General features: G+C 36.1%; 1 protein-coding gene across 2 annotated transcripts in view; it reads left to right on the top strand.

The window, feature by feature from the left end:
- CACNB2 (calcium voltage-gated channel auxiliary subunit beta 2) overlaps positions 1 to 24,401 on the top strand; it is a 29,328-nt gene extending 4,927 nt beyond the window's left edge. The window contains exons 3-10 of one of the 2 annotated variants that reach the window (XM_019616431.2): positions 28 to 104; positions 4,205 to 4,224; positions 7,436 to 7,516; positions 7,837 to 7,895; positions 9,508 to 9,617; positions 19,888 to 20,039; positions 20,830 to 20,925; positions 23,035 to 24,401. In XM_019616431.2, the coding sequence (XP_019471976.1) occupies positions 28 to 104; positions 4,205 to 4,224; positions 7,436 to 7,516; positions 7,837 to 7,895; positions 9,508 to 9,617; positions 19,888 to 20,039; positions 20,830 to 20,925; positions 23,035 to 23,286 (847 nt within the window). In that variant the 3' untranslated portion in view covers positions 23,287 to 24,401. Of the gene's footprint in view, positions 1 to 27; positions 105 to 3,925; positions 4,060 to 4,204; positions 4,225 to 7,435; positions 7,517 to 7,836; positions 7,896 to 9,507; positions 9,618 to 19,887; positions 20,040 to 20,829; positions 20,926 to 23,034 lie in introns of both variants that reach the window. The other variant, XM_019616430.2, reaches the window with a different exon arrangement.
- The last annotated feature ends 88 nt before the right edge of the window (positions 24,402 to 24,489 follow it).

Raw genomic sequence — 24,489 nt, 5'->3', positions numbered from 1 at the left:
TCAAACTACTTTGTTGCTTTACTGCAGTAAATCAGGAGGAAACTCTTCATCCAGTCTGGGTGACATAGTTCCTAGCTCCAGAAAATCGACGCCTCCATCATCTGGTAAGTAGGTCACAAGCCCTTCAGTTTACAGGATCAGGCACCTCATCTGTTAAAACTTACGTTACCTTTAGTTCTATTTTTCTTATTTCCTGTGCAATTGCATTGCCCTGCAAGACTGCTTTGGGTAGTTTAAGGGTTAATGCCACCATCAAGTTTAAGTAATGATAGGGCTCTTAACAATCCACATAATTCCTTCGTTCTTTCTTTTTGCCATGAAGTTTTATAGCAGAGACCTAATGAGATGGTGAGAGTGTCTTGTGATAGAATAATTAAAGGCTTAGGCTCTAAGCAATCCTGCTGAATAAGAAATATATTCTAATAGAGAGAAAGAGCAGCAAAAAGAATAAAAACTCCCAAGAGGTTTTTGCAGTAGCATCAGCAACCAGGAGCTTTCACTATCACAATTCTGATAATGATGATCTGTTTCACATAATTCTTGAATACTGGTGGGTTGTTTTTTTTGTTTGGTTGGTTGGTTGTTATTTTTGCTTTTATGACAGAATTTTTTTCCCACAAATACTGTTCTGAATTTAGAACAGATAGATTTTAACTTTTGTTAGGTTAAGTTCAAGCAAATTCATCATGTGTTGGAGCAGGATAAAGGTATTAGTTCCAAATATATTATTTCCGAATATATATTCAAATCAACTGCTTTATTGTTGGACATTTTATAACTACTGAGAAAGAAAATGGAGAGTTGGAATACCTGAAATCAAAAAGTTCTACGAGTACTGCTAACATCTTGTCTGTTGAGGTAAAGATGAGTATTTTCCAAATACTTTATATGGAGGATGATCTACAAAGCAGGCATCATCAAATGTTCATGAAGGTTTTTAAAATATTTACTTGGACATTAAGAGGGAGACAGAGGAGTTCAGTCAAATTATGCTAGTAGACTCATTTGGTTAAATTAATTGAAAAATTTATCTGTCTTTCTTGTGAAACCACGAGTTTGTTTATAATGACCAAGTTTATTACAATTAGTTTGTTTGCCACCTATGTTCCCTATCAACAATTTTTGTTAGAAAATATATATTTTAGTTTAATAATATATGTCCATCACAAATCAGTAGAACACAACACTACTTAAATCTTTTCTTCTACAAAGGCCTTAAACTGTAATGTTGACTGTCAAGGCCTCATTTTTCAATGGCTGCATTTTTGAAGTAGAGAGTGTCTGTGGACCTATGTTGTAATTTTGTAAATAGAACATCTGACATGCTAGAATATTTTTATATTCTGCAAACACTTAGATAGCAGTACATAGGAAATTTTCTGAATGTTTCACAGAATTTAGAGGTAAGAGATAGCATAATTATGTTGCCAACACACTAATTGCTAGTGATGCTGTAATTTTCGTTGCATTGAGTCATTTCTTCAGATGGTAGTTTTCAGCAAAATGATTTTTTGGAGAAAGAAGAATGGTGCTCAAGTTGATTCAGTTACACTGAAGATTTGGAGAATATTTATATGAGTAGTATGTGTTAGCTTATTCTATGATCTTGAGATTTGGGGTTTGCAGTGTTTTGTTGATAATCTTAATACATACCAAGAAGGATGAAAGAAGCATAATTTGTAACTGATACTACAGAAAAGAACTTAATTTTTTGAAGTACAGTTCAATTCTTACTTGATTTATTTCTGCTGTTACCAGTTCTCATATTTGTGAGAGTAAAATAACTGGCAAAACCAGCAATTATTTAATGAATTGATAAAATGATGACTTGAATAAGTTAGTTGCATGTTTTGACTTTGAGTCTGGCATTTTTTTTCCCATATAAAAAAAAAAGGTGAAGAACCACTGGAAAACATATGGAGAAGAGGCCTTTAGTCCTTAAATAATCTGTAGTAATCAACTCATACATTTCTCACTGGCCACCAAAGAGAATGATGATAATGGTGAAAAAGAGTTTAAAAACAGAAAAGACACAACAAACTAAAGATAATTAGCTGTAAAAAAAAATAGCAAACTGACACATTATGTAGTGGGAAAATTGAGAATGAAAAATAGGTATCAATATCTATCTGATAAATTGTTGCATTTCTCTTTTACAGGAAAAGCTTAACAACCACAATTTTCCTTACAGATAATTTTAGTTGGACATAGAAGTTAAGGAGTTTTAATATGCTTGATTATGAGTGACTTATAGCATCTGTGCTGGCCTGAATTCAAGAAAAGAATGTGTTCTTTTTATATTTATGAAGAGGATGAAGGAACATTGTTGATAGAAGACAGTGTTACGTGATTTCTATGGCTGTTTTTAGGAGCAGGAGTATAGAAAAAGGCTACAGATCTGCTCACTGCCTTTCTTGTCAAGGTCAGACTCAAAGGAAGAGTTGCAAACTCAAGGCTTGTCAAGGATCATGGGATTAGATGTGTGGATAATTCAAATGGGAAAATATACTTTACTTGAAGAGATTGCTGTCACAGGTGTCTCTTAAATCAGTAGCTGTACACAGGCTTGACAGAACTACGCATTTTTTTGTATAATTTATTAGCAGGTGCCACTATATTAATTGATGTCTTGCTCATCAAGCAGTTGAAAGCAGGTCACTAAGGTTTCATGATAGTTTACAGTGATAAATTATAGGTTTGGTTTAAGTCTATACTGCTCACAGATTCTTTAGAGATACATTCAGTTCACCATAGTGGCAGGACATGAGAAGCCTATTAGTAGTGGGTGTCAAGAGGTAGGTAAGATCTTTGTGCACATGGGCGATGTTGTATAGCATGTTTGTCCATTTTGAATGTTTTTTTTGTTTTTTTTTCTGAATACAGCTCCTAAGATCAGGATTGAATGTTGTAAAAAGAAAGCTTATGAAACTCTCAGTTGTTTTTTTTTTGTTGTTGTTGTTGTTTTGGAGGTAGTTAGCAGGTATCTGTTGGTCCTTTCCCTCAGTATATTTGAAAATGTGTTTATTTCTGATTCCATTACGATTTTTGCTTACACTGTAGTTAGTTACTTACTAACAAATAGATGTGTAGATAGATAAATAGATAGATGTGTATGGTACAAGCTTTGTGTGCTGTTTATACCTTTGTGAGAGGTTGAACAGCAGTGGTTTGTTGTTTTCACTCCCATTTTGGCCTATTTACATCCTCACTCTTCACAGAGGACTAAGTCTTTCAGATTACCTATGTCTCTTCTTTCTTCTGCTACCCATTCTTTTTAGTTTTGACTATCAATAGATCTTCTTTTGTTATTTCTAATAAACGTATCTTATGCCTGCTGTGCACTGTTTGTTAAAATAATTAAGTACCCATTGTAGTCTGTCATAAAATAAATGTAGATATTACTGTGCCACAACTAGGCTGATTTTGGTCCCCAAATTTTTTTTTTATTATTATTTGATTTGCTTAAGACACATTAGTACATTTTGAATTTCAATTGATGATACAAATTTTGAATTAGCTTTCATTGCAATAAAATAATTCAGATGTTGTTGGCAAAAATTCTGTTGTTCTATTGGTGAAAATATTATTTATTTCAGTGAATTAGTTCAGATGTACACTAGTCTAACAAAAAAAGATCTTGGCCCTTCCTCTGTTTTGTAATATTAATTCTGTATATGTCTGATTTAGTTCTGTAATAAGGGGTCAGAGGAAAATTGCCTTGTGTTTTCTAAACCTACTTTACTGTGCCGTTAAATTTTTCCCATTGTTTTATTGTGTTTTGTATTCATGATTAAATTATTTTATTATTATTTTAATCTTTATTTTACTCTCGACAGCTTTATTTTTCTTTATTTCTTACTTCTTTTTTAACCTATTTTTGCTTTCCCTGTCATCTGATAATTCTGAATTGTTTGTCTGTATATAGCTATAGACATAGATGCCACTGGCTTAGATGCAGAAGAAAATGATATTCCAGCAAACCATCGCTCCCCCAAACCCAGTGCAAACAGTGTAACATCACCCCACTCCAAAGAGAAAAGAATGCCCTTCTTTAAGAAGGTAACACCGACTTCCAAGCTCCCATTTGTCCACCTGCTCACCTGCACTGCGTCACATTTCTAGTCCTGTTAACTGTCTGCGTCCTTTGACAAGCCAATAACATGCATGCTTTGTTGTTCTTTGTTTCTTTTCCATGCTGCTGTAGCTAAGCAGAAGCAGAAATCGGTAAGTTTATATCGGCACTACCTGTGTTCATCTTGCCACTGACATCATTATGATTATTGCCCCAGTTTAACAATGCAGCTACCCTAGAATTGAAGAAGACATTAACTGAACTATTCAAGTATTCAAAACACTAAAGCAAACAGTCCTAAGCTCAGTTTGTCCATGAAACTCTGCTACAGTATTTATCCTTTTTGATGGAATGAATAAGACAGAAGGCCTTCTAGATGTCTGAGAAATTTTTTTTCTAACAAATTCATATAATGCACCTCTCTAGTGCATGCTTATTCTTCATATCTCTGTCTTTTTCAAGGTATTATTTTCATTGTAACTCAGTCTACTGAAATCATTATTGGAATCTAATCAAATACACAGGCAGTAGTTACAAAATAAATAATCAAAATCTTTGAATTTTTAATTTAGTCACTATATAAACTTTTAATTCACTTGGTGCAAAATCGACAGATGAGAAAAAACAGTGGAAAAGTACAGACTTGTTTTCACAGTCTAGTGTGAGCCCGTCCTATTGTCATGAATAAGTTACCAGCCAAATGATCTTGCCTTACATCAGTCAAATGCTTTTTGTATCTCAGCTATTGTAAATGGTACTGTTAGTTTCCATAAGAGCCAATGTCTCTACATAGATAACCCTAGTGCTGCAGAATTATACCACTGGCAATCTGTAATTGCCAATGCTCAGCAAACTGAGATGTGTTTCTAGGATATCTGGTAGAAAACAATATAAGACACTAGGTAGCAGCTGAACTGTGAAACTAAATACTATGGTTCTACTTAAAAAAAAAAACAAAAAACAAAAAACTTCAAAGTCTTCATAGCTGTTCTTCATTTGCTTTTAACTACTCAACATCTTCAGGCTATATATGCTGCTTGTAAACAGTGCCAAGTGACACTGTTGCCAATGTTTTGGATGCTGTCATGTTTAGGCAAATAAAATATTTTATTCTTTCTTGAACTCTTTTAAAAAATATTAGATCCTTCTCATTTTCAGTTACCAGCATTTTTGCAGTAAGGTCTGTGGTGTACCACCATGGAAATCAGCAGCATTTTCATGCTTCTGAATAATTTCTTCATTAACCGTATTTATAGCCAAGTGTAAGTGCTAAGGAAGATTTACGCATGTTGATATGTATTGGATGCATAAGCTTCTTCAGAAGGTGCATCTTGCAGACAAACCACCATGCTATCAGATAGTGATTAATTCCATGTATCTCCATTCTTTAGGATCTCTTTTATTCTATATCAGAGTCTTTACTGGTTACAGTAGCTTTTGTAATAACAAGATTTACATTAAAACTGAGTGGGCATCCCAAACTAATCACGTGTGGTCTAATCACTGAGCATGAACCATGTGGTCTGAACTTTGCTAGTTTTTGTTTCAAATTCCTATTTGAACTTGACTCTACAAGTAAAAACTGTATAGCCAGGACATTAGAACATTAGATTCTCTAATACTAAATTGAAGAACATAGATGCTTCCATTAGATAGACAGTGTCCTGCTGAAAGCTTTGTTAAAAATAAAACTGTTTCAGCAGATTTTCAGTTAACCCCATATTCCATCAAATAAGATAACTTCTGTACATTCCCTGATTTTCAAATAGCCAGTTAACTTCTAGCATGAATATCTTTAACCGAGTTCACACTTTAAAACAAAGATCTGTTGCATCAGTGCACTTTTGCTATAAACACTTTGTAATGGGTTTTTCTTAGGAGATGACTCCAACAAATATAAGATTATTAGCGATGTTTAGCAGATTATTAGCAAGAACAGCAGAGGGCTGCATTTTAATACTGGTGCAGCGTAATTGCAGAGTTTTGCTTTGAATTGTGTTGAGTTAGACTCTGCCCTGTGTAACGTGAGTTCATCTGATATGCTTACAGTGCCTTGGGCACTGGTATTCATTAATATTTACTGATTACCTGGTGAAGCTACAGATAACCAAAAATAAGATAAATTATATTTAAAATATAAAAACGTTCATGAAAATGTTTTCTGTGTTTTAGACTGCTTTAGACTGCTGCTTGTTTAGCATTTTGTGCTGTCACTGTATTAATGTTTGTCCGTGTTTTTCTGTTTTATAATGTATATTCTTATTTTAACCTTATTGTGAAACATCTTGGGATATGTTGAGTACTAAAATAATGAACAGTGACTGTATTCTACGGTCTTGACTGATACATTTTTACTGCATAGGCATCTGAAAAATAGGCATACCATCTTTCTGTATCACCCACAAGTTCCTGGGTTTGGATTAGATACGTTTTTCCCTAAGACAAAAATAAGCTAAACCCTTTCTTAAAAAACAAAAAGCCATTCCTGATAAGTCAATGTATGTTACTCTTGGAGGTATATATTGATTAGCAATTTATTAAAGAAAATAAAATGGATTAATCTGCTTATATGTTATTTCAATAGCAATATAAAAATTGCGGCAGTGGTTGGAAACAGGCAGTCTTAAATATTTTTCTTTCTCAAAATAGTTTTTGTAAATTATGCACAATACGTTAGTAAGTAGTTTGGTGAATACTGTACTAACACAGTCTGCTCTTGGGTAGTGATTGGCACTTCCCAGAGTAAAAATATTGCTATCCCAAGCTCTGTTTATGAAGATTTTCTGTAAATACTAACTTGATCAGTGATTGTTTTGATTCCTTTTGGAAGTGAATTGTGTATACAAATATGGAAGTCAGACCATGACCGCTTCCATTAGAATTTGCAGTGATGTCACGTTTTGCAAATCAGTCAGCAGATCTAAGCATAAAAAGAGATGTTCTAGGCTTCTCCCCTTCCTTTTTGTTTTACTTTTCTCCTTTGTAATTTGACAAAGAAAAATTTTAGTAGGAATAAAGGTGTCACATCGCCAGAGACTGTTGTGTCAAGTCCTTAACTATTGGAATTAGCCTTTTCAGTTAACCAGTCATGAATTATGCAGTGGCACATGTGAATGTCTCCAGAGAAACAGTTTTAGAACTGCTCAGCACAAACATGAAAGTAAACAGTAAGTCAAAGAAAAGCTTCTTCAAAAAGAAATCTGTGAATCTGTGAAGTCCTTGTTGTACTAATTTTCAGGAAAAGTTAATCAATCCACAATTCTTCTGTTGGTGACATCACTGGAAATTCAGAGTTGCTAATATTGTAATTAATATTTCTAGACTCTAAGTGCTGCAATGCTGAAATCTTTTTCCATTTTCCAGACAGAGCACATCCCTCCATATGATGTAGTGCCTTCTATGCGACCTGTAGTTTTAGTGGGACCTTCTTTGAAGGGATATGAGGTAAGAGATTGTTGCAAATCATTTTATTTTGCCAAAAATATTTTGCATCATGTCGGTTTGAATGTTTGGAGTTAATTAAGCTGAATAATATAATTTGTATCACAGACAAAAATATAGACAGTTTATACTTCAATGAGATGTGTGGTTACCTTAATTTTATTTCATATCTGAATTCAGATTAGGACAGAATTACTTACATTCTTGTCATATTGTTCAGATAAAAGTTTTACTGTCAACTTCAATATCTTTTTCTAAATTGTTAGCATCAACTATCATCAGTTTCCTATCTAATTATTAATTTCTTGTTTCTTTGCTTTTAGGTAACAGATATGATGCAAAAAGCATTATTTGATTTTTTAAAACATAGATTCGAAGGACGGTAAGTACTTTGCATTATAATCTTGCTTGAGTTCAGGTCCTGTTGGGTACTAATTAATTTTTTAAGGAACAATGACATGCATACCCTTTATTTTGAGAGCTGGCTTGTTCTTCCATCTCAAAAGACATTTAAATGATCTTAAAAATTGGTTGAAATCTTGAAATGAAAAATTGTTTCCTTCAGTGTTGCATAATTGCATTTGAAAAACAGGAAAATTCTTTCCTATACAATCTTGGAAGGAAATTGGCAGGAGAAAAATTGTCAATTGGTAAATAAAAATATCTAACTGGTATCCTAATTTTCATGTTGGATTTCATTCTAAGGCTAATGGCCAAAAATCTCAATACTTGGTTATGTTTTTAGCTTTAGTTATATTATGCCTGAATTTTCAAAATGGTGTCACTAATCAGTGACTAATCATTGTGGAAATAACTCCTGTTTTTCTGTATTAATTTCTGGCTCTATTAAATTTTATTTGGTTATAGAAAGTTTATACACACATTGAACTCATTGGCAAATGACTTTTTTGATTACATTTCATATGAACAGCATCTAAGTATGTTTCTTAGAGAGGAGCTCCCCCTCTCCAAATCCATTTTCTTCTTTTAAATTGCAAGTAAAATCATACAAGGAAGAACAAGAGAGTAACATATGCCTTTTTAACTCTCAGCTCTGGAAAACTGTGACCTCTAAAACTTTGTTAGATCAGAGCTGGAAGGGGAATTTAACTACAGGGTGCTTTTTGACCCTGGAAAGCAAAACAAACTGAGTTAACTGTTTTCCTAGGAAGAAGAATATGCAGAAGGTTATGTAGAAGGTCAGTGCAAACTGGAAGTAATCACTTATTTCTTGGCTCATCTTCTCTCCTAAACACAGAACTGAGCCTACCAGATACTCAGCCCAGAGTTCTCATTTACTTTTTCACTCCAGTGTTTGTTTCTTTATGTTTCAGTCCTCATTTTCAGATAGCCAACATATTGCTTTAACTTTCTGGAAAAATATAGGTACCTCTTGCACTCTGTTAAAAACAACAACAACAACAACAACAACAACAAACAAGTAGTTAACTAAAGAATAAATATAAGTATCGTGTGATTTGCCTGTTAAGTTTTATCTTCACCTTTTATCAGTACATTTTTGTATATAGTAAGCCAGAATATGTCATTCAGTACCTTTGGAAAAAACAAAAACAAAAGCAATCAAAATTAGGAAAGGAGAAATTAGCTTTTTCGTTTGGGGACAAATTACACCTCCATTCAGAGAACATAGTGTTTTAGAGTCCTGAAACACTTCAAAATTGAAACGGCCTACTGGTGCAAAGTCTAACCACAGCAGGCCTGGAGCCACCAGGGAGTACGTCTTCCTCACAACTCTGCCATTTCTCTACCTTTCTCTCCCCAGACTTTGCAGATCATGATCATACTGCGCTTTGGTGCTATTCAGAAAGAGGGATATCTTCCCAATAGTTCTTGTAACATAATTACATCTCTTCTGTTCAGTTTGTGCAAAGCATACTGAGGCACTGTGTTCTCAGCCAACTTTTAATTTTAAGTGAGTCTCTTTTCTCCTCAAAATAAATAGCATTCCCTTCTATATTATTTTATTTTTGCAGTATATCAATTACACGAGTCACAGCAGACATCTCGCTTGCCAAACGCTCAGTATTAAACAACCCCAGTAAGCATGCGATAATAGAGCGATCCAACACAAGATCAAGCTTAGGTAAGTACCTAGAATGATGCTACCTATAAATTGGCTGTAAAGTTCACTACTCACAATTCTTGTAAGTTAAAAATAGCCTTCTCTCTGCTGTGAGAAAATCACGATTCCTGTAGTTCAGAAATCCTGTCTCTGGAAGTCATTTTTAAATCATTACCACTTAAACTTCATGTAGTGCTGATATGGTTTTATCCTGCTTATGTACACTTCTCATGTTTGCTGTTAGCCTCAGTGGAAAGTAGCTGTCCATACGGTAAATAAAATGTAAGTAGATGTTCCTCTGGTTAAACAGAGATAACATTATCAGAATACACAATGTTATTGATGTTATGGATATCAATATTATCTTTGATAGGATTCTGATTCAGTGGCATCTACTGATATTTTCGACATGAAAAAAAGACATTGAAGTACATGTTTCAAGAATTTAAAACTGATATAGCTTGGGTGCTTCTTTTACAAGCTTGTATTTCTTTGAAGCATTCAGAGAGTTTGATTTCTTCTGGACACATATTTTGAAATATTATAAATTTGTGGGACAGGAAACAGAGTTCCTTATCCCTAGCTTTATAACAAAATTTCTGAGTGTTGACTGTGTATTTAATATTTGCATAAAATAGCTGTCTTTTGTAGAATCTTACCCTTCCACACAAAGTTCGTCTTCTCTTTCTTGAAGATTTATTTCTGAAAACTGCTGTTTTCAGCTATGTGGATAATGTAAATCTTCACACAGTCTGATGGCTTCTAAGTTCGTCTCATTTTGAGTGTTTTCAAATATAAATATGTAATATAGTATGTAATGAATATCTTCATACACAAGAATTTTCTTCCATGTTGATTTCAGTTTTGTGGCCAAAATCTGTTTAATGATGTAGTGAAAAGATAGTGTTATTTATAAATAGAATTGAAAATTTGTAGTAAGAATGGATGTCACCTAGTCATGGAACATAAACAGAAACTGCTGTGATTGATTTCCCAGCCTGAACATCAACTCATGGGTTTACTCTATAGTACAAATACATGCAGTAGTAGTAAGCGTAACATCTACTCCCTGTGCTAAAATATGCTTGTACTTGTTTAACAGCTATTAGAAAAATACATAAAGGAAAAGAATCTATTAAACAAATGCAGGTCAGTCTTGTTAAAAAAGAAAAACAAAAGTAAATGTTTGCTCTGAATTGTTTATTATTATATCATGGAACACCTTACCCTTAAGACTATCAACATTTTAGATTAAATTAAAATGGAAGTACTGACAGAATCTCAGTTGGAAACATCCATAATGTATATTTGTATATATAGAAATGTCTGTATTTTTTGTAACTAAGACCTATTATTATCTAAGATTTCCTAAGATTTCATGTTATAGATCTGTTTTTTGGTTGATTACAACTATCCTAAAATGTATCTGATTTATAAAATGATTTTGAATTATCTTGGGAAATGTTAGAGCAACTAGGTCACTTTTAACAATGAAGTTCAGGCAAAAAATAATTTTATCTCTGTTGAATTATTCTCAAAACCTTTACTCCAATACTCCTATATGCCTTATTATCTAGCAGGGTTTTGAAATTTAGAAGTGAGCTAAAGTGTATTTCAATTATATGCTTCTGAACATTTTTATGAAAATCATGAGAAAACATGATCAAATTACTATAAGCTTTAGTAGATAGCAGATAGCACAAGCCAGGCTTTGCATCTAAATCACTTAAAGATTAGGCTTGACTGGTCAAGGTCCAGTGCTGATACTGAGGCCCCTACAGATTGGATCAGGACAGTGAAACTCAAATAAAACAGGCAAGTATTTGTGTTTGCTTTTATTTTCTACTTTACTGGCAGAATTGAGTAAAAAGATGTGAATTTAACTGTGCTCAACTGAAGAAGAAGGGAGAAAGGCAAGAGATGTGAGACTCCAGCATGGAAATTGCTGGATTTATGGAACAGGAGCAGGAAAAGTTGAAGCTGTTGGTGAAGGGGATTTGGTCCAGGCTCGAGGGAAAACTTAGGATGAAGAAAACTGACCAAAAAGGAAGTCAGGAGGAAAAATGATGTGGTGGCAGTGGGCTGGAAGGATAACCGAGATAAAACAACTGCAGTGAGAAAAATGGACTTGATTTATTAAGTCAGTGGGAAAGTCATTGTGTAAGGTCAAAGAAAAGAAAATACAAGGAGTGTTACAGCCTGTTCCGTAGCTTGCTGTAATGTAACTCAAAACAGAAGTAGAGTCAATCAGAAAACAGCTTTGTAGCCATAGGTGTCCTCTTCTACCAGTGGTTCACAAAGAAGATGACAGCATACCACTGCTGTGAGTACTTAGTTGGCTCAAGTTGCAGACACTGGTGGCAACCTCATATCATACTGTGAAATTTTTATTCTCAGTTTGTGTGATGAATTTGCTATATGAGTAAGCCACCAAATATTTCATTATGAGAATATTATTAGGTTTACAAATGAGAGTTAGCAAAATAAAGATTAGGAAGTAATAGTATAAGGGTTTACTGTTCAAATTGTACTGTAGTTTATGTAGGCTGCAGTTTGGTCACAGGTTTGCAGACTACTTTTCCACCAGTCTCCTGCCTTAGTTTATTATTGTTGTTTTTTTTTAAAATGTACAAATTAATATTGGAGAAGTGGAATTGTTAGGTGACAGAGGTCAGCCACTGTTTCACTTTCTTGTACGATATATGAAGCAAGAATCTTCAGGAAGCCAAAGGAAATACTGTAAATGTAAAATGCATTTTCAATTTAAATCTGGAACAAGACAGAAAATATTGATTTGACTAAAAATTTTTGTGGCAAGTAAATCTATCAGTTTTAACAGAGAAGATTTGTATGAAACAACATAAAAGTCTGATCAGAAAGGTCATCGCTCATCTTCTACCCTGAAAGCACTTAACATACCAGTAATTAAAACTCATTTGGGATGTGTGTGATACCCAGAGTCAAGCTTCTGCAGCAATTGGTGTGGAAGAGGGATCTGTGTTTCAGCCTGAAGAATAGTGAGTGCTGAACTCTCTTTTTTGGTTCAGCAGATATTGTTTCTGTATTCAAAAATGGGATAGCCCCAGTGGGAGAGGAAGGTCTGCTGCCTACATCCTGATAGTCTATAAGCTGAAGCATGATATGCCATAGTCTTCTATTCTGAATTTCAGCATCCAGTACACCTCTCCCATTCTTCTTATAGATGGCAGGTTTTTTCCCCACAGTGTTTTCTGTACACTTCAGGCATAATTTGTAGAGGTATTAAGTATTGGGGCTGTAACTGAAATTTGAGCCTTGAACTTTTTAAAAAATAACACGTATCATCAAAATCAGCATGTTGCATGCTAACACACTGATTTTCAAAATGGAAACCAAGCAGTATTTTATGGAGCTGGAGCTACTGCTGGGGACCTTCCAAAATATCATGCTTGTGGCTCTTCACTCCCCAGAAGTCATCTTATTTTAGACTCTTCTCTGGCAGTCATTTAACTAGGGAGATATTCTCTTCATTCCCAGCCCAGCATGACGATTTTGTCTTATCTCTTGAATCAGCACTGATGTCATGTACATAGTAGCATCAAGAATGTCCTGAGTCTTAGTAGTGACTTTTAAAAGAAGCAAGGTTATGTTTCGTTTTGGAAGAAATAATCCCCAAACTCATGATTTCCTGTAGGATGGCTTCCAGCTTCCTAGTTGGCAAAGATATTTTACTATGGTAATTATTCTGAATAATCAGGTACAATTGATCCTACCTCTCCTAGATGAGTGATAGCTTGTGATTAATCTCTGTCACTCCAGTCTGGAAAATAAAAATTATTCCAGCCTGTCACTGAACTGGGATGTTTCAGTGTGAAAAACCATTTTACTGGAGCAGTCAAACACTACCACTGTAAATTCCATAAAATAACCTACAAATACTTTATTCATTTAGTTTTCAGAGAAGGATTAGCACAGTATGCTCTGAGATATCTAACACGCATTTGTCAACAAGGGGAAAGTAAATGATTCAGAACCGCTGATCATTTGAGTGTATGGAGTTATGCACTGATTGAGACAACATTCTTACAGAAACAAAATAGAGTGCGTTCCCAGGAACGCTATCTTATAATACAGTGCACATAAGGTTTGATTTAAAACAGCTATCTTAGCATTTCCTAGTTTTTTAGTATTACCTTTGCAGTTGATATGTGTGTAATGTATTAATACAAATATGTATTATTAGAAGTATCATTAAATATGTTATTAAATTTATCAGTCATAGATAAATCATTAAGTCAAGATTCAGGTTACCTTAGTTCTTTTCTAGTATCTGCTGCAAGTCCGCTGCAGGAAATAAGTTTTCTCAACCTATGTTTTCCCATACATAATGTAATAATAATAGATCCTTTTCTCCCAATTGCCTCTAGAAAAAGACAGAAAAAGAATTTCTGTCCACACCATCTACAATGATTTATTTCTTGTCCAGCTTTATAGAAATTACAGTATATATTGCAATGAAATTTGATCTTCCTAATGAAGAAAAGTTGGAGTTGAGTTGAGTTGGGTTGGGTTAGCTCTGAATGAGGGTTCTTGGCTTCTTTGCTTTAGGACATGGGAGATGAGTTGCTGTTTGTCTGTTTCCTCCCTGAACAGCGAGGAGAGCATGAACTGAAATCTATATGCTTACTGCATGTCTTGTATAATTTAAAAATGGCTTTCTGATGCAACAAATATAACTCCCCAGAACAGCTCTGTATTAATTGAGATCCCTTCCAAGTTCAGTGGAAGGCAATTGCTTTCTCACCCACCTTTGTATATGAATACATAATAGACCTAGGCAATCAATTAACTAATTATTTTCACATTTGTGAGCAGCTGTTGTAACTGCAGCAGAGAACACTATTTCTTACAAATTTGAAAATATATCTTCATTTTTTATATAAGGCCCTTGTTCTTTAAAAGAAAATGTGGTACAGATGTAATGTACTTGCTGTATCAATACCAAATACTGCTGCCTGGGCAATCAAGACGTACCTTATCATCCAACATGGGTTTGTACTATGATGCATATTGTTTAAAAATGTGCATAACATACTAAACAGTTAAGTAATCACTACTATTTGGAACTGATTTAATAAATGAAATGATTTCAAGGAGGCATACACAGTGTGATAATGAGAGTAGGAATTAGCATGAGGAATTAGGTTCACAGGATTATAGGGAGGTGTCAATGGGCTTAATGCTAGATGCCTGTTGACTGAAAGTTTGCTTCCGTAAAGGAATGATGTAAAAGCAGACTTGGGGATTTGATTTGTTGGAAACCAAGGCTACAGCTAAATATTTATGATTCTTTGAGCATTCTAGTGTGAAATTAATCTATTTAAAGATCTTACAAAATAGTGACTAGCTCATAAAAATTCAGTAGAAAGGTGCAGTTTCATTATTCTCCTATATGAAAACTTCCTCTGTTCGTAAAGGGAAATACTTACTTGTCAGTACTTCTATGAGTTTCATTAAACTTAAGGGCAATTGTTTCATTTCTCTAAAAGCCTAAAAGAAATCTGTAATTTCAAAAAAGAATTTTCAAGCAAGTACAGTACACGGTTAAATCCCATTCACCTGGAAATCAGTCAGTCCCAACTGGCTTGGTTAAATTTCTGCATGTGCACATGTCGTTTGCAGAAACTGCTGAACAAGCTTCGTGTTTTTGCTGCATTTCTTTGTCAAAATGACCCAAACCTTTTTCTTGTTGTTGCTGTGTATGTTACACTTGTTATAACCTTGCTTCATGCTGTATGCTTTGTACAAGAACCTGATTGTCTTGGCTTTTTCCATTCTTCGCTTCATTAATGCTCTCCCTTTCCAGATGTTTTGGGTATGTATAAAAGCTTGCAAATTACTTTTCCTGCTGTCTTGTGTTCAGTGCTTTGTTGTACCTCACAAAACCACTGTGTTTCTAGTAACTGGCTCACTAATAGACAAAAGTCAATGCTATACTGTGTTGCTAATTTTTTTCTGTTTTGTTGGTGTTTTTTATCTTTTTCCCGTGTAAATTTTGCCATTTTTCCTTATTTAAGTAATACTAAAAATGAATGGACAAGTAAACACTGAAGATTAGGTTTTCCACTATAAATTTCTAAGGTGTCTAGTCTGTATATTCTAATGCACACATTAATGCTGATGTAAAATGTCACTGTGTGTATCATAAATTGATTACAGTCAAATGGCTGTGAATCTGTTTATTTGCTGCTGTGTACCTAATTGTATGTGCATAAGTAGTAACAAATCAGGCATTATATGCACCCAATTTGCATGTTCTATCAAATGCCCACCTTTGGAAATCTGTCTCAAGACAAATATAAAGCTCCCATTCACATCATTTGGTTGATATCCCAGAGTTTTGGTTTTTCAAAGTGAAATAGAAAAGCTTGAAGAAATAGTAATGAAGTTTCAGTGCAAATTCCAGCACTGTATTTTGTTTCTTGATATGTATGTGAAAGTCCAGTTAAATGCTTGAAACTTTAGTAACAATTTACAGACACATAACATATGTATGATAACTTTACGTATTCTCCATGCTTGACAGTTTAATGTCAGTTGTTTTATATATGACATGTTTCTAGGAAGTGTAATCCCAGAAATCAGATTTAGGGGGAAAGCTTAAAAGTTAGCTAACTACTACATGGCCTACTTACAGAGGCCATGGAACAGGAATGCATAATTGGGATTTGACCAAGAGTGTATTTCCGTTTAAAAGCCTCAAGGATCTAATGTAGATAAAAGAGAAGGAAAAACATGTTTGATGTGTCATGAGAAATTCTAGTTGTCTCTTTATAATGTACAGAACTATCAGCTGTAGACATTACATTCCCAGATTTGATAAAGTAACCGGCTAAACCTCAAGCAGCTTGGGGTTATCGTGAGGATGTGGCTTTATGTCATTTTACACACAGGTGGGGAAAGAATGGCATAAAGATCTTGAACCTCTTTTAATTTATCAGTCTTTTTTGTCTCAGAATGCTTTTTGAGTTTTCTGCCAGGTCAATCTTGTTAGCATCTGACGTCTTTAATGAATTCTCCAGGTAGTTCTGAGGTAGAAGTTTTGTTTTGACTTTCCAAAATTCTAACTTACAAATAATTTTTTGATACAGTATTGTCAAAGCATTTTAATGAAATTTCCTGAGGGTTTCTAAAGGACATACGAAGAAAAAACAAGTTCTTGATTTCTTTGACTTAGAGCTCTCAGAACATATCTCTGCATTTTCTCATGATACTGCACTGACTTACATATGATTGATAATTATATTGGCATAAAACGTGTGCTAGAGACTAAGTAATATTGTAATGTAATTTTTAAGCTCACAGATATGTGTATAATAACCAAGGTTACCTACACATGTAAATGAAATATATTCAGCAAGCAAATTATTTGCTAAAAGATGGAAAATCAAAAAAAAAAAAAAAAAAGCTGAAAAGAAAAACTATTGCAGTCAAATGGCTGTGTAATTGCAGCAGTAGTATGCATAGTGGAGAGGTGGAATACAAGGATGGTTTCAAGAAAAAACGCAGGTTTTTCCAGAAACTGGAGAAGTACTCCAAAGAACAGAAGATTGGGACCTCATCGGAGACTTCTTTTTTCACCCACTCTTGATTTGAGAGGCAGAAGCACATGTTAGTCCAGAAGCTATGCAGTGCTGGTCCTTGAACTTTTCTCCTATACCAGAGCTGAGAGAGATAAATACTGAAATACCCTTTAATTGATGAAAAAGATCTCTTTCCACCTCCAGACACAGGTGGAAACTTGTTGGTTCATAGGACTATAGTTAACTGCAGTTATTGCCCTGAATATGATTCACAACAAAAGGTAGTAAGGCATCCTCAGCCCTAGCAAAGTATTGCTTCAAAAAGTATAGCAGGAAATCTTAGTACGCAGTGATATATCCTGTACTGGCAGAAAAGTTCTTCCAGTAGTGTAGCAAATACTACTTCCCCAGCCAAAATTAAGATATGCTGTCAAAAAAACAGATTTTGCGGATACAATTTGTCTTGAACAAAGGTTTTCAGCTATCTGAAATGGTATTAAAAATTATACATTAGCTGATATTGTTATATTGACTGAAACATTGAGTCTGGTTTACAATTGCAGGAAAGCAGCTCAATCTCATCATCAGAATAGTCAATACACAGAGACAGATAGTCTCTGATCTGTTTATTCTAGTTGCTGCTTGGACTTAAGTTAGGGATAGACTATTGATTATCTTCTAATAAATCATAGAGGTAATGATATTGAATCATTCCAGCAATATCTATACACATTGAAATTGCTGAATATGTAATCATAAATGTGCCAAGATCTATCAGAAGTCCTGTCTTCAAAAACGTGGTCCTAATTCAGACAGCAGCTGGACCATTGTGTTTTTATTGACAAGCAGGAAAGCACACAATGGTGCTCTCTGTTCCAGAACACCATGCATATCTTAGAATCTTCTCTGTTGTAAAAGACTGATGTGGACTCTGCCGAAACAGGAGATAACAACAAATGGATGGAGAGGATCTTTAATTGATCCAAAACTATGTCAAACTCCTCCAGAATATCACACAGATTTTCTGCTGGCCACTTAAGATGTTACTTAATTCATGAAGTGATTGTAGTATTCACTTATTGGAGCAAAAGACTTTAAAGTAAATGGAGATTTACAAAGATGAAATTCTCTCTCCTGGAAATTTTTCAGCCTTATTTGCTGCCAAATTTTTGTGCTATTCTAGGAAGACAAAAATTTATCTCCTAACACCTCTTGATAAGGACATCCTTCTTTAGAGAGAGGCTTTTCTTGAATGAGTATCTTCAGGTAGCCAGACCTGATTGGCTGTATTTTCCAGTAAATATAATGCTTGTGGCCAGCACAATAGATAAAATGCTGATAGTGTAATTTCAAGAAAATATTTAATAAATATTTAGTACCTCTTGTTGACATTTAAGTGTCTGCTGGATATCTTCTAATACTTGCTTTGAACTGCCTATACTGGTTTTGTTTCATGGAGTGTGCACAGTCTTAAAAGGGAAACTCATGTGGATTGCAATCTTGCCTGGCTCTCTGACTTCATAGAAAGCCCCTCAACTTGTGTAATTTCACAGGTTGAAATAGTTGAAATAGTTGAAATAGTTGAAATAGTTTGGGTTGGAAGATACTTTTAAAATCATCTAGTTTCAACCACCCTGCTACAGGCAGGGACACCTCCCACTAAACCAGATTGCTCAAAGCTCCATCCAGTCTGGCCTTGAATGCTTCCAGGGAGGGGACATCCACAACCTCACTGAGGAACCTGTTCCAGTCTCACCACCTTCACAATAAAGAATATCTAGTCTAAATTGTTTCCCTTTTGGTTTAAAACCCTTTCCCCTTGTCCTGTCACTACATGCTCTTAAAAAAGTCCCTCCCCATCTTTCCTATAGGCCCCCTTCAGGTACTGGAAGGCTGCTATGAAGTTCTCCCAGAGCCTTCTTTTCTCCAGGCTGTAGAGCCCCAGCTCTCTCAGCCTGTCCTCGTCAAGGAGATATGCCAGCCCTCTGGTCACCTTTGTGATCCTCCTCTGGTCCCACTCCAACAACTCTATGTCCTTCTTGTGTTGGGAGCCCCAGAAGTGGATGCAGTACCCCACACAAAGCCTCAAGAGAGCGAAGTAGAAGGGCACTTCTCTGTGAAGTAAAGACATGGCAAGACTTGAGCAAGAAAATGTCATTCAATTTCCAGGATGATTTTGCTTTTTCATCATTCATTTCTGTTTCCTTTGGGAATTAAGACCAATTATTTAATATGTCACCATGCTATATGAAGGAAATCCTGTTTTGTGATGCTTTGGTGAGATGAAATAAATGGAAAAATAGAACTTTCAGCTGGTATAGACACCTCAGTACATCTTAATGCCTATCCTAGATTGTCCAGTTTGAGCAAGTTGATTGCCATATGGAATTAATGCCCAAGATGAAATTATTTACATGGAACGATGGCATAGGGATCGGTAGATGATGCAGCAGGTTTTTCTCTTATGTACATGGGATAGGGTCGTATGAGAAAGTGAGAGCAGTGGAGACAGAGAGGGTCAGGGAGTCCCCTTGCAGGGAAAGTGAGCTGGGGCTCTCACTAATGCCACCTTCATTTCCCAGCAGCAGACATGAGCAGTTAGTGGCTGCTCCCACCTGCATCATCCTTTGGTGGAGCAACACATCAGCATACTTCGGGTTTTTTTTACATAGCTCACAGTTATTTGCCTTTAATCATTTTCCTGATTATAATTTTCTCCTTACCTGCAGCTGAAGTTCAGAGTGAAATTGAACGGATTTTTGAATTAGCAAGGACACTGCAGTTGGTAGTGCTCGATGCTGACACCATAAATCACCCAGCACAGCTGAGCAAAACCTCTCTGGCACCCATTATAGTATACGTAAAGATTTCTTCTCCTAAGGTAAATATTTTACTGATATTTGTGTTATGTAGGCATTTTTCTTTTTATTTTGCTTTGTTAAATGCAGATGATCATGTGTCCTTATTAAAGTTATATACTGTTAATATTCTAATTAGGATAGTGAAATATTACTATACGTTAGCTGTCAGGTTACCAAAACACTTTTGGGAAAAGACGCTGTAGCTCCAATGATTTTTAAAATTGGGATTGTGCTGTGTGTATATGCATGTTCTTTAGTATCAATCTTGTAAGTGATGCTAACGATTTATTCAATCAATAGAGAAAAGAAGGAAAGATTTTAAAGTAATCAGAGTATCAGAGTGATGTAGTGAACTGTAAGACCTCCTGGTTATGTACTTTCATGCTCTGAAAAACCTGGCTTGTGAAGGGGCACTTGAAAGACAAGATTGAAAAATGATAATATTACTAAGGAGAGCAATTAAATAGTTTTGATTTAGAAACAAATACAGAAGCGGCAGAGGAAAATAGGAAGGGAAATTTTTAGTGTTCGTAACAGCACATAGATGTTGGGGAGTAAGTGAAAATTAGCTTGTTCTAGATGTAAGCAGCAAGGGACGTGCTCCTGAAGCCAGAAATGAAGAAAATCATCTGCTCAAGTAGATTTTAAGTGACTGAAGATGTACATTATGTCCATAAGTGGCTTAGAGGTCACTTACTGAGAAAAGTCTTCTCAAAGTGAATGGGAGAGAGGTCAAATTTATTGTTGGTTTGTTTGTTTGTTTGTTTCTCCGCTACCAACATACTTTTATAAATGTCTTATTTTCCACAGGTTTTACAGAGGTTAATAAAATCTCGAGGGAAATCTCAGGCCAAACACCTTAATGTTCAGATGGTGGCTGCTGATAAATTGGCACAGTGTCCTCCTGTGAGTTGATGTTGATTTGTGTCTTGCTCGGCCAAGAAGAGCTGATTCTTGTTTAAAGATGCCTTTCCTGTCAACCAAGTTAGTTATGTAATTGCTAGGACTGTTTGCTCCCTTCTGGCCATATTTCACTGCTTTTTTTGCAGAATGCCTCTTGAGGTCTCTGGGCTCTTCACAAGCATACAGAGGAAAAACACTCCTTGTCACAAACATTTTTTAGGATATGTGCTGAATACATGCACTGCTTGAACAAACTGAGTGTTTGTTTTACTTTACTGAGTTATTGATCTAAAAATGAACTCTTAATGACAGTGCAGTTTAAGGTAAGGCAGGTGACTTGAATAGTTTTCCTTCAGCATGTCACCACAATCCATCACTGCTGACATTCTTGGTCACAGTTTTGGCAAAGACCTGTGGGATGCACATAGCTGAGAACTCTGTGGTTCTTCTATTGACATGCATGTAGGCTGTTTGTAAGATGTGGCGAGCAGTATTACCAGCAAACTCAGCTGCCAAGAGTGTGATCAGAACCCAAAAGACAAACATTCAGTTCAATTACAGATGTAGAAATTTGCCATAGTTAAGAAGCCAAGTGAGGGAAACATTTTCATTATTGAAGATCAAGCATCTCAACTACAATACTAGTTTCTCAGGAAGTCAATCAGCAAGTTTGCTGATGATATGAAGTTGGGAGGATTGACTGATAAACCTGAAGGCTGTGCTGCCATGCAGCAAGACCTGGGCAGGCTGGAGAGCAGGGCAGTAAGAAACCAGATGAGGTTCAACAAAAGCAAGTGTAGGGTTTTGCATCTAGGGAGGAATAATTGCATGCACCAATACAGGCTGGGGATTGAGCTGCTGGAGAGGAGCTCTGCAGAGAGGGACCTGGGCGTCCTGGTGGACGACAGGTTGGCCATGAGCCGGCAGTTTGCCCTCGTGGCCAAAAAGGCCAATGGCATTCTGGGGTGCATTAAGAAGAGCGTGTCCAGCAGGTCGAGGGAGGTGATCCTCCCCCTCTACTCTGTCCTGGTAAGGCCTCATCTGGAGTACTGTGTCCAGTTCTGGGCTCCCCAGTACAAAAAAGACAGGGATCTCTTGGAAAGAGTCCAGCGGAGGGCCACAAAGATGGTGAAGGGCCTGGAGCATCTCCCCTATGAAGAAAGGCTAAGTGAACTGGGTCTGTTTAGCCTTGAGAAAAGAAGACTGAGAGGGGACCTGATCCAGGTCTATAAATATCTAAGGTGTGGGGGGCAGAAGGTGAGGCCAGACTGTTTTCAGCAGTGTGTGGAGACAGGACAAGGGGAAACAGCCAGAAACTGCAGCATAGGAAGTTCCGCACAAATGTGTGCAAGAACTTTACAGTGAGGGTGATGGAGCACTGGAACAGGCTGCTCTAGGAGATTATGGAGTCTCCTCTGGAGATATTCAAGACCCACCTGGACACCTACTTGTGCAACCTGGTGTAGGGAGCCTGCTTTGGCAGGGGGGTTGGACTCGATGTTCTCTGGAGATCCCTTCCCACTCCTACATTCTGTGATTCTGTGATTCAGGAACAATGCTAGAAACCTGCATAGGCTTTCAGAGTTGCCTTCAGGAGGACGTCTAACTCCCTGACCAGAGAAGAAATTCTCCCCCTGCCTGTGATTAATCTTTTGCCTAGTATTTATATTAACTTGGAAATTTTGTGTTCTTTATTACTCTTGCTATTTACTCATTTGTCTTTGTTTTAATTTTGACTGAGTTGTTCTACGGATGTTGGACTCTTTTTCTAACAGCTCACTTTTGTTTCAGTAGCTTAGAGACTTTAATATTTAACCTTTCTTTCTGAATGTTTGAGTTCTAAAATTTCTTCAAGCTGCTTATTCTCACCTTCATTGACTGCTGGTGCATTACTAAGTGGAATTCATGAGGGCTTGACTTGGCAAATGTAACATCAGCACTAGCTATAAGTTTTTCCTTTGCATTACTTGCAAGGAAAAAAAAGGTGAAATATCTTAGTATAGTTATTATAAATGTGGTTCATTTTTTATGAGTGCAAAGAGTAGTCATCAATTTCACTAGCTGAGCTCCCTTGAGCTGGTGTTATCCTCACTAAAACTTTTCTTTTATCAGGAAATGTTCGATGTAATTCTTGATGAGAACCAGCTGGAAGATGCTTGTGAGCACCTTGCTGATTATCTGGAAGCCTACTGGAAGGCCACACATCCGCCTAGCAGCAATCCTCCTAACCAGCTTCTCACTAGGACACTTGCGACAGCCACTCTTCCTATAAGCCCAGGTCCAAATATTAACTTACAGGTACAGTTTTTATACCATATCTTTTTTTTTTCCTTTTTTTTTTTATATATTTTCTTTTCCTTCTGAAGTGCAGTGGTGGTCTGATACTACAGTATGCTAAATACATTTTACAGTTGGTGATAAAGCAAGTGCTTTTCCAGTAGACAGTTGCCCATTTCTAGTATGAAAGCTAAATACAGGTATGTTATTCTTACTGCTGTTGTATTTGCAGTAGCATGTGTTTGCATACTGACTAGTGGGCAAATCTTGATTCCTGAGGCTAAGCAAGCTTGATTGAAAACATATAGAGATGCATAGTAGAATAAGATTTCATTGTGTCTGGGATACCACTGTGTCTGGAACATGAGTACCAGCCACAAGCATTTTTATAGCCAGCTCTATTGTAATCCAACCAGAGGAATAAAACTGAGCTAGTACTATGCACATTGCTGCCTCTGATAACTCTCTGACTGAAAGGCACGCTTGCACTTGCAAGCAAATCCCACTCCCAGAGTCCCTGCATGAAAAACTGGGTTATGCACAGAGCGGAACCACAAAGGATGGAGGGAACCTGTGCACATCTTCCCACAGCGTGTCAGGATGTGGAGGTTGAAAGTGGCTAACCGCGCTAGTCAAGTCTCAAGGTCAAGGTGGCCCTTCAAGTGTTTCCTTTGCTCTTTTTTTGTTGCTTTTATTGTGAAAAGTGCACATTTCCTTCAAGCCAAACTCTTACATAAAGGCAGAGTCCCACTGCGTGTTGTGCAGACAGACTTGAGAGGCAGCTTGCCTTGAACTGCCAGGGTGCTACCTGGCAAGCTGGGAAGATGGGGTTTTGCTCTCACCTGCACACTGACCTGCCTTTGTCTTTGGACATATTGTGTCTTCTCTTTTCCCTTTCAGTTTTTGCTTTACCTAACTGTATCAAGGTTGTCTATATAGAGAGATCCTCTCCTTTGTATATATGTTGCATGGCATGAAATGAGGACTTTAAAGATGCTGCTTCATTACAGTTAATCAGTGACAGCTCGAGGTCAAAAAGATTACAGTGAGGGTAAAAATGGGTCTATCCCAGCTCCAGTAATGGCTTATTATATCTGAATTTACACCTAGCTGATGTGTACGCACCAAAATAGTGTGCATATATTAGTCACTTTGATGAAAAAAAACTTACCAAAATTAAAGAAAAAAATGTCTCTGCACTCTAATTGAAATGCTGATAATATTTTTTTAAATTCTGTTTTGTTTTTATGATTTTGCAAAACAGTTGTTTTGGTTTGGTTTGTTTTTTTT

Source organism: Meleagris gallopavo, chromosome 6, assembly GCF_000146605.3.
Source record: "Meleagris gallopavo isolate NT-WF06-2002-E0010 breed Aviagen turkey brand Nicholas breeding stock chromosome 6, Turkey_5.1, whole genome shotgun sequence".
Classification (NCBI taxonomy): Eukaryota; Metazoa; Chordata; class Aves; order Galliformes; family Phasianidae; genus Meleagris; species Meleagris gallopavo.
The sequence above is the reverse complement of the archived record's forward strand: the minus strand, read 5'-3'. Positions and strand labels throughout refer to the sequence as shown.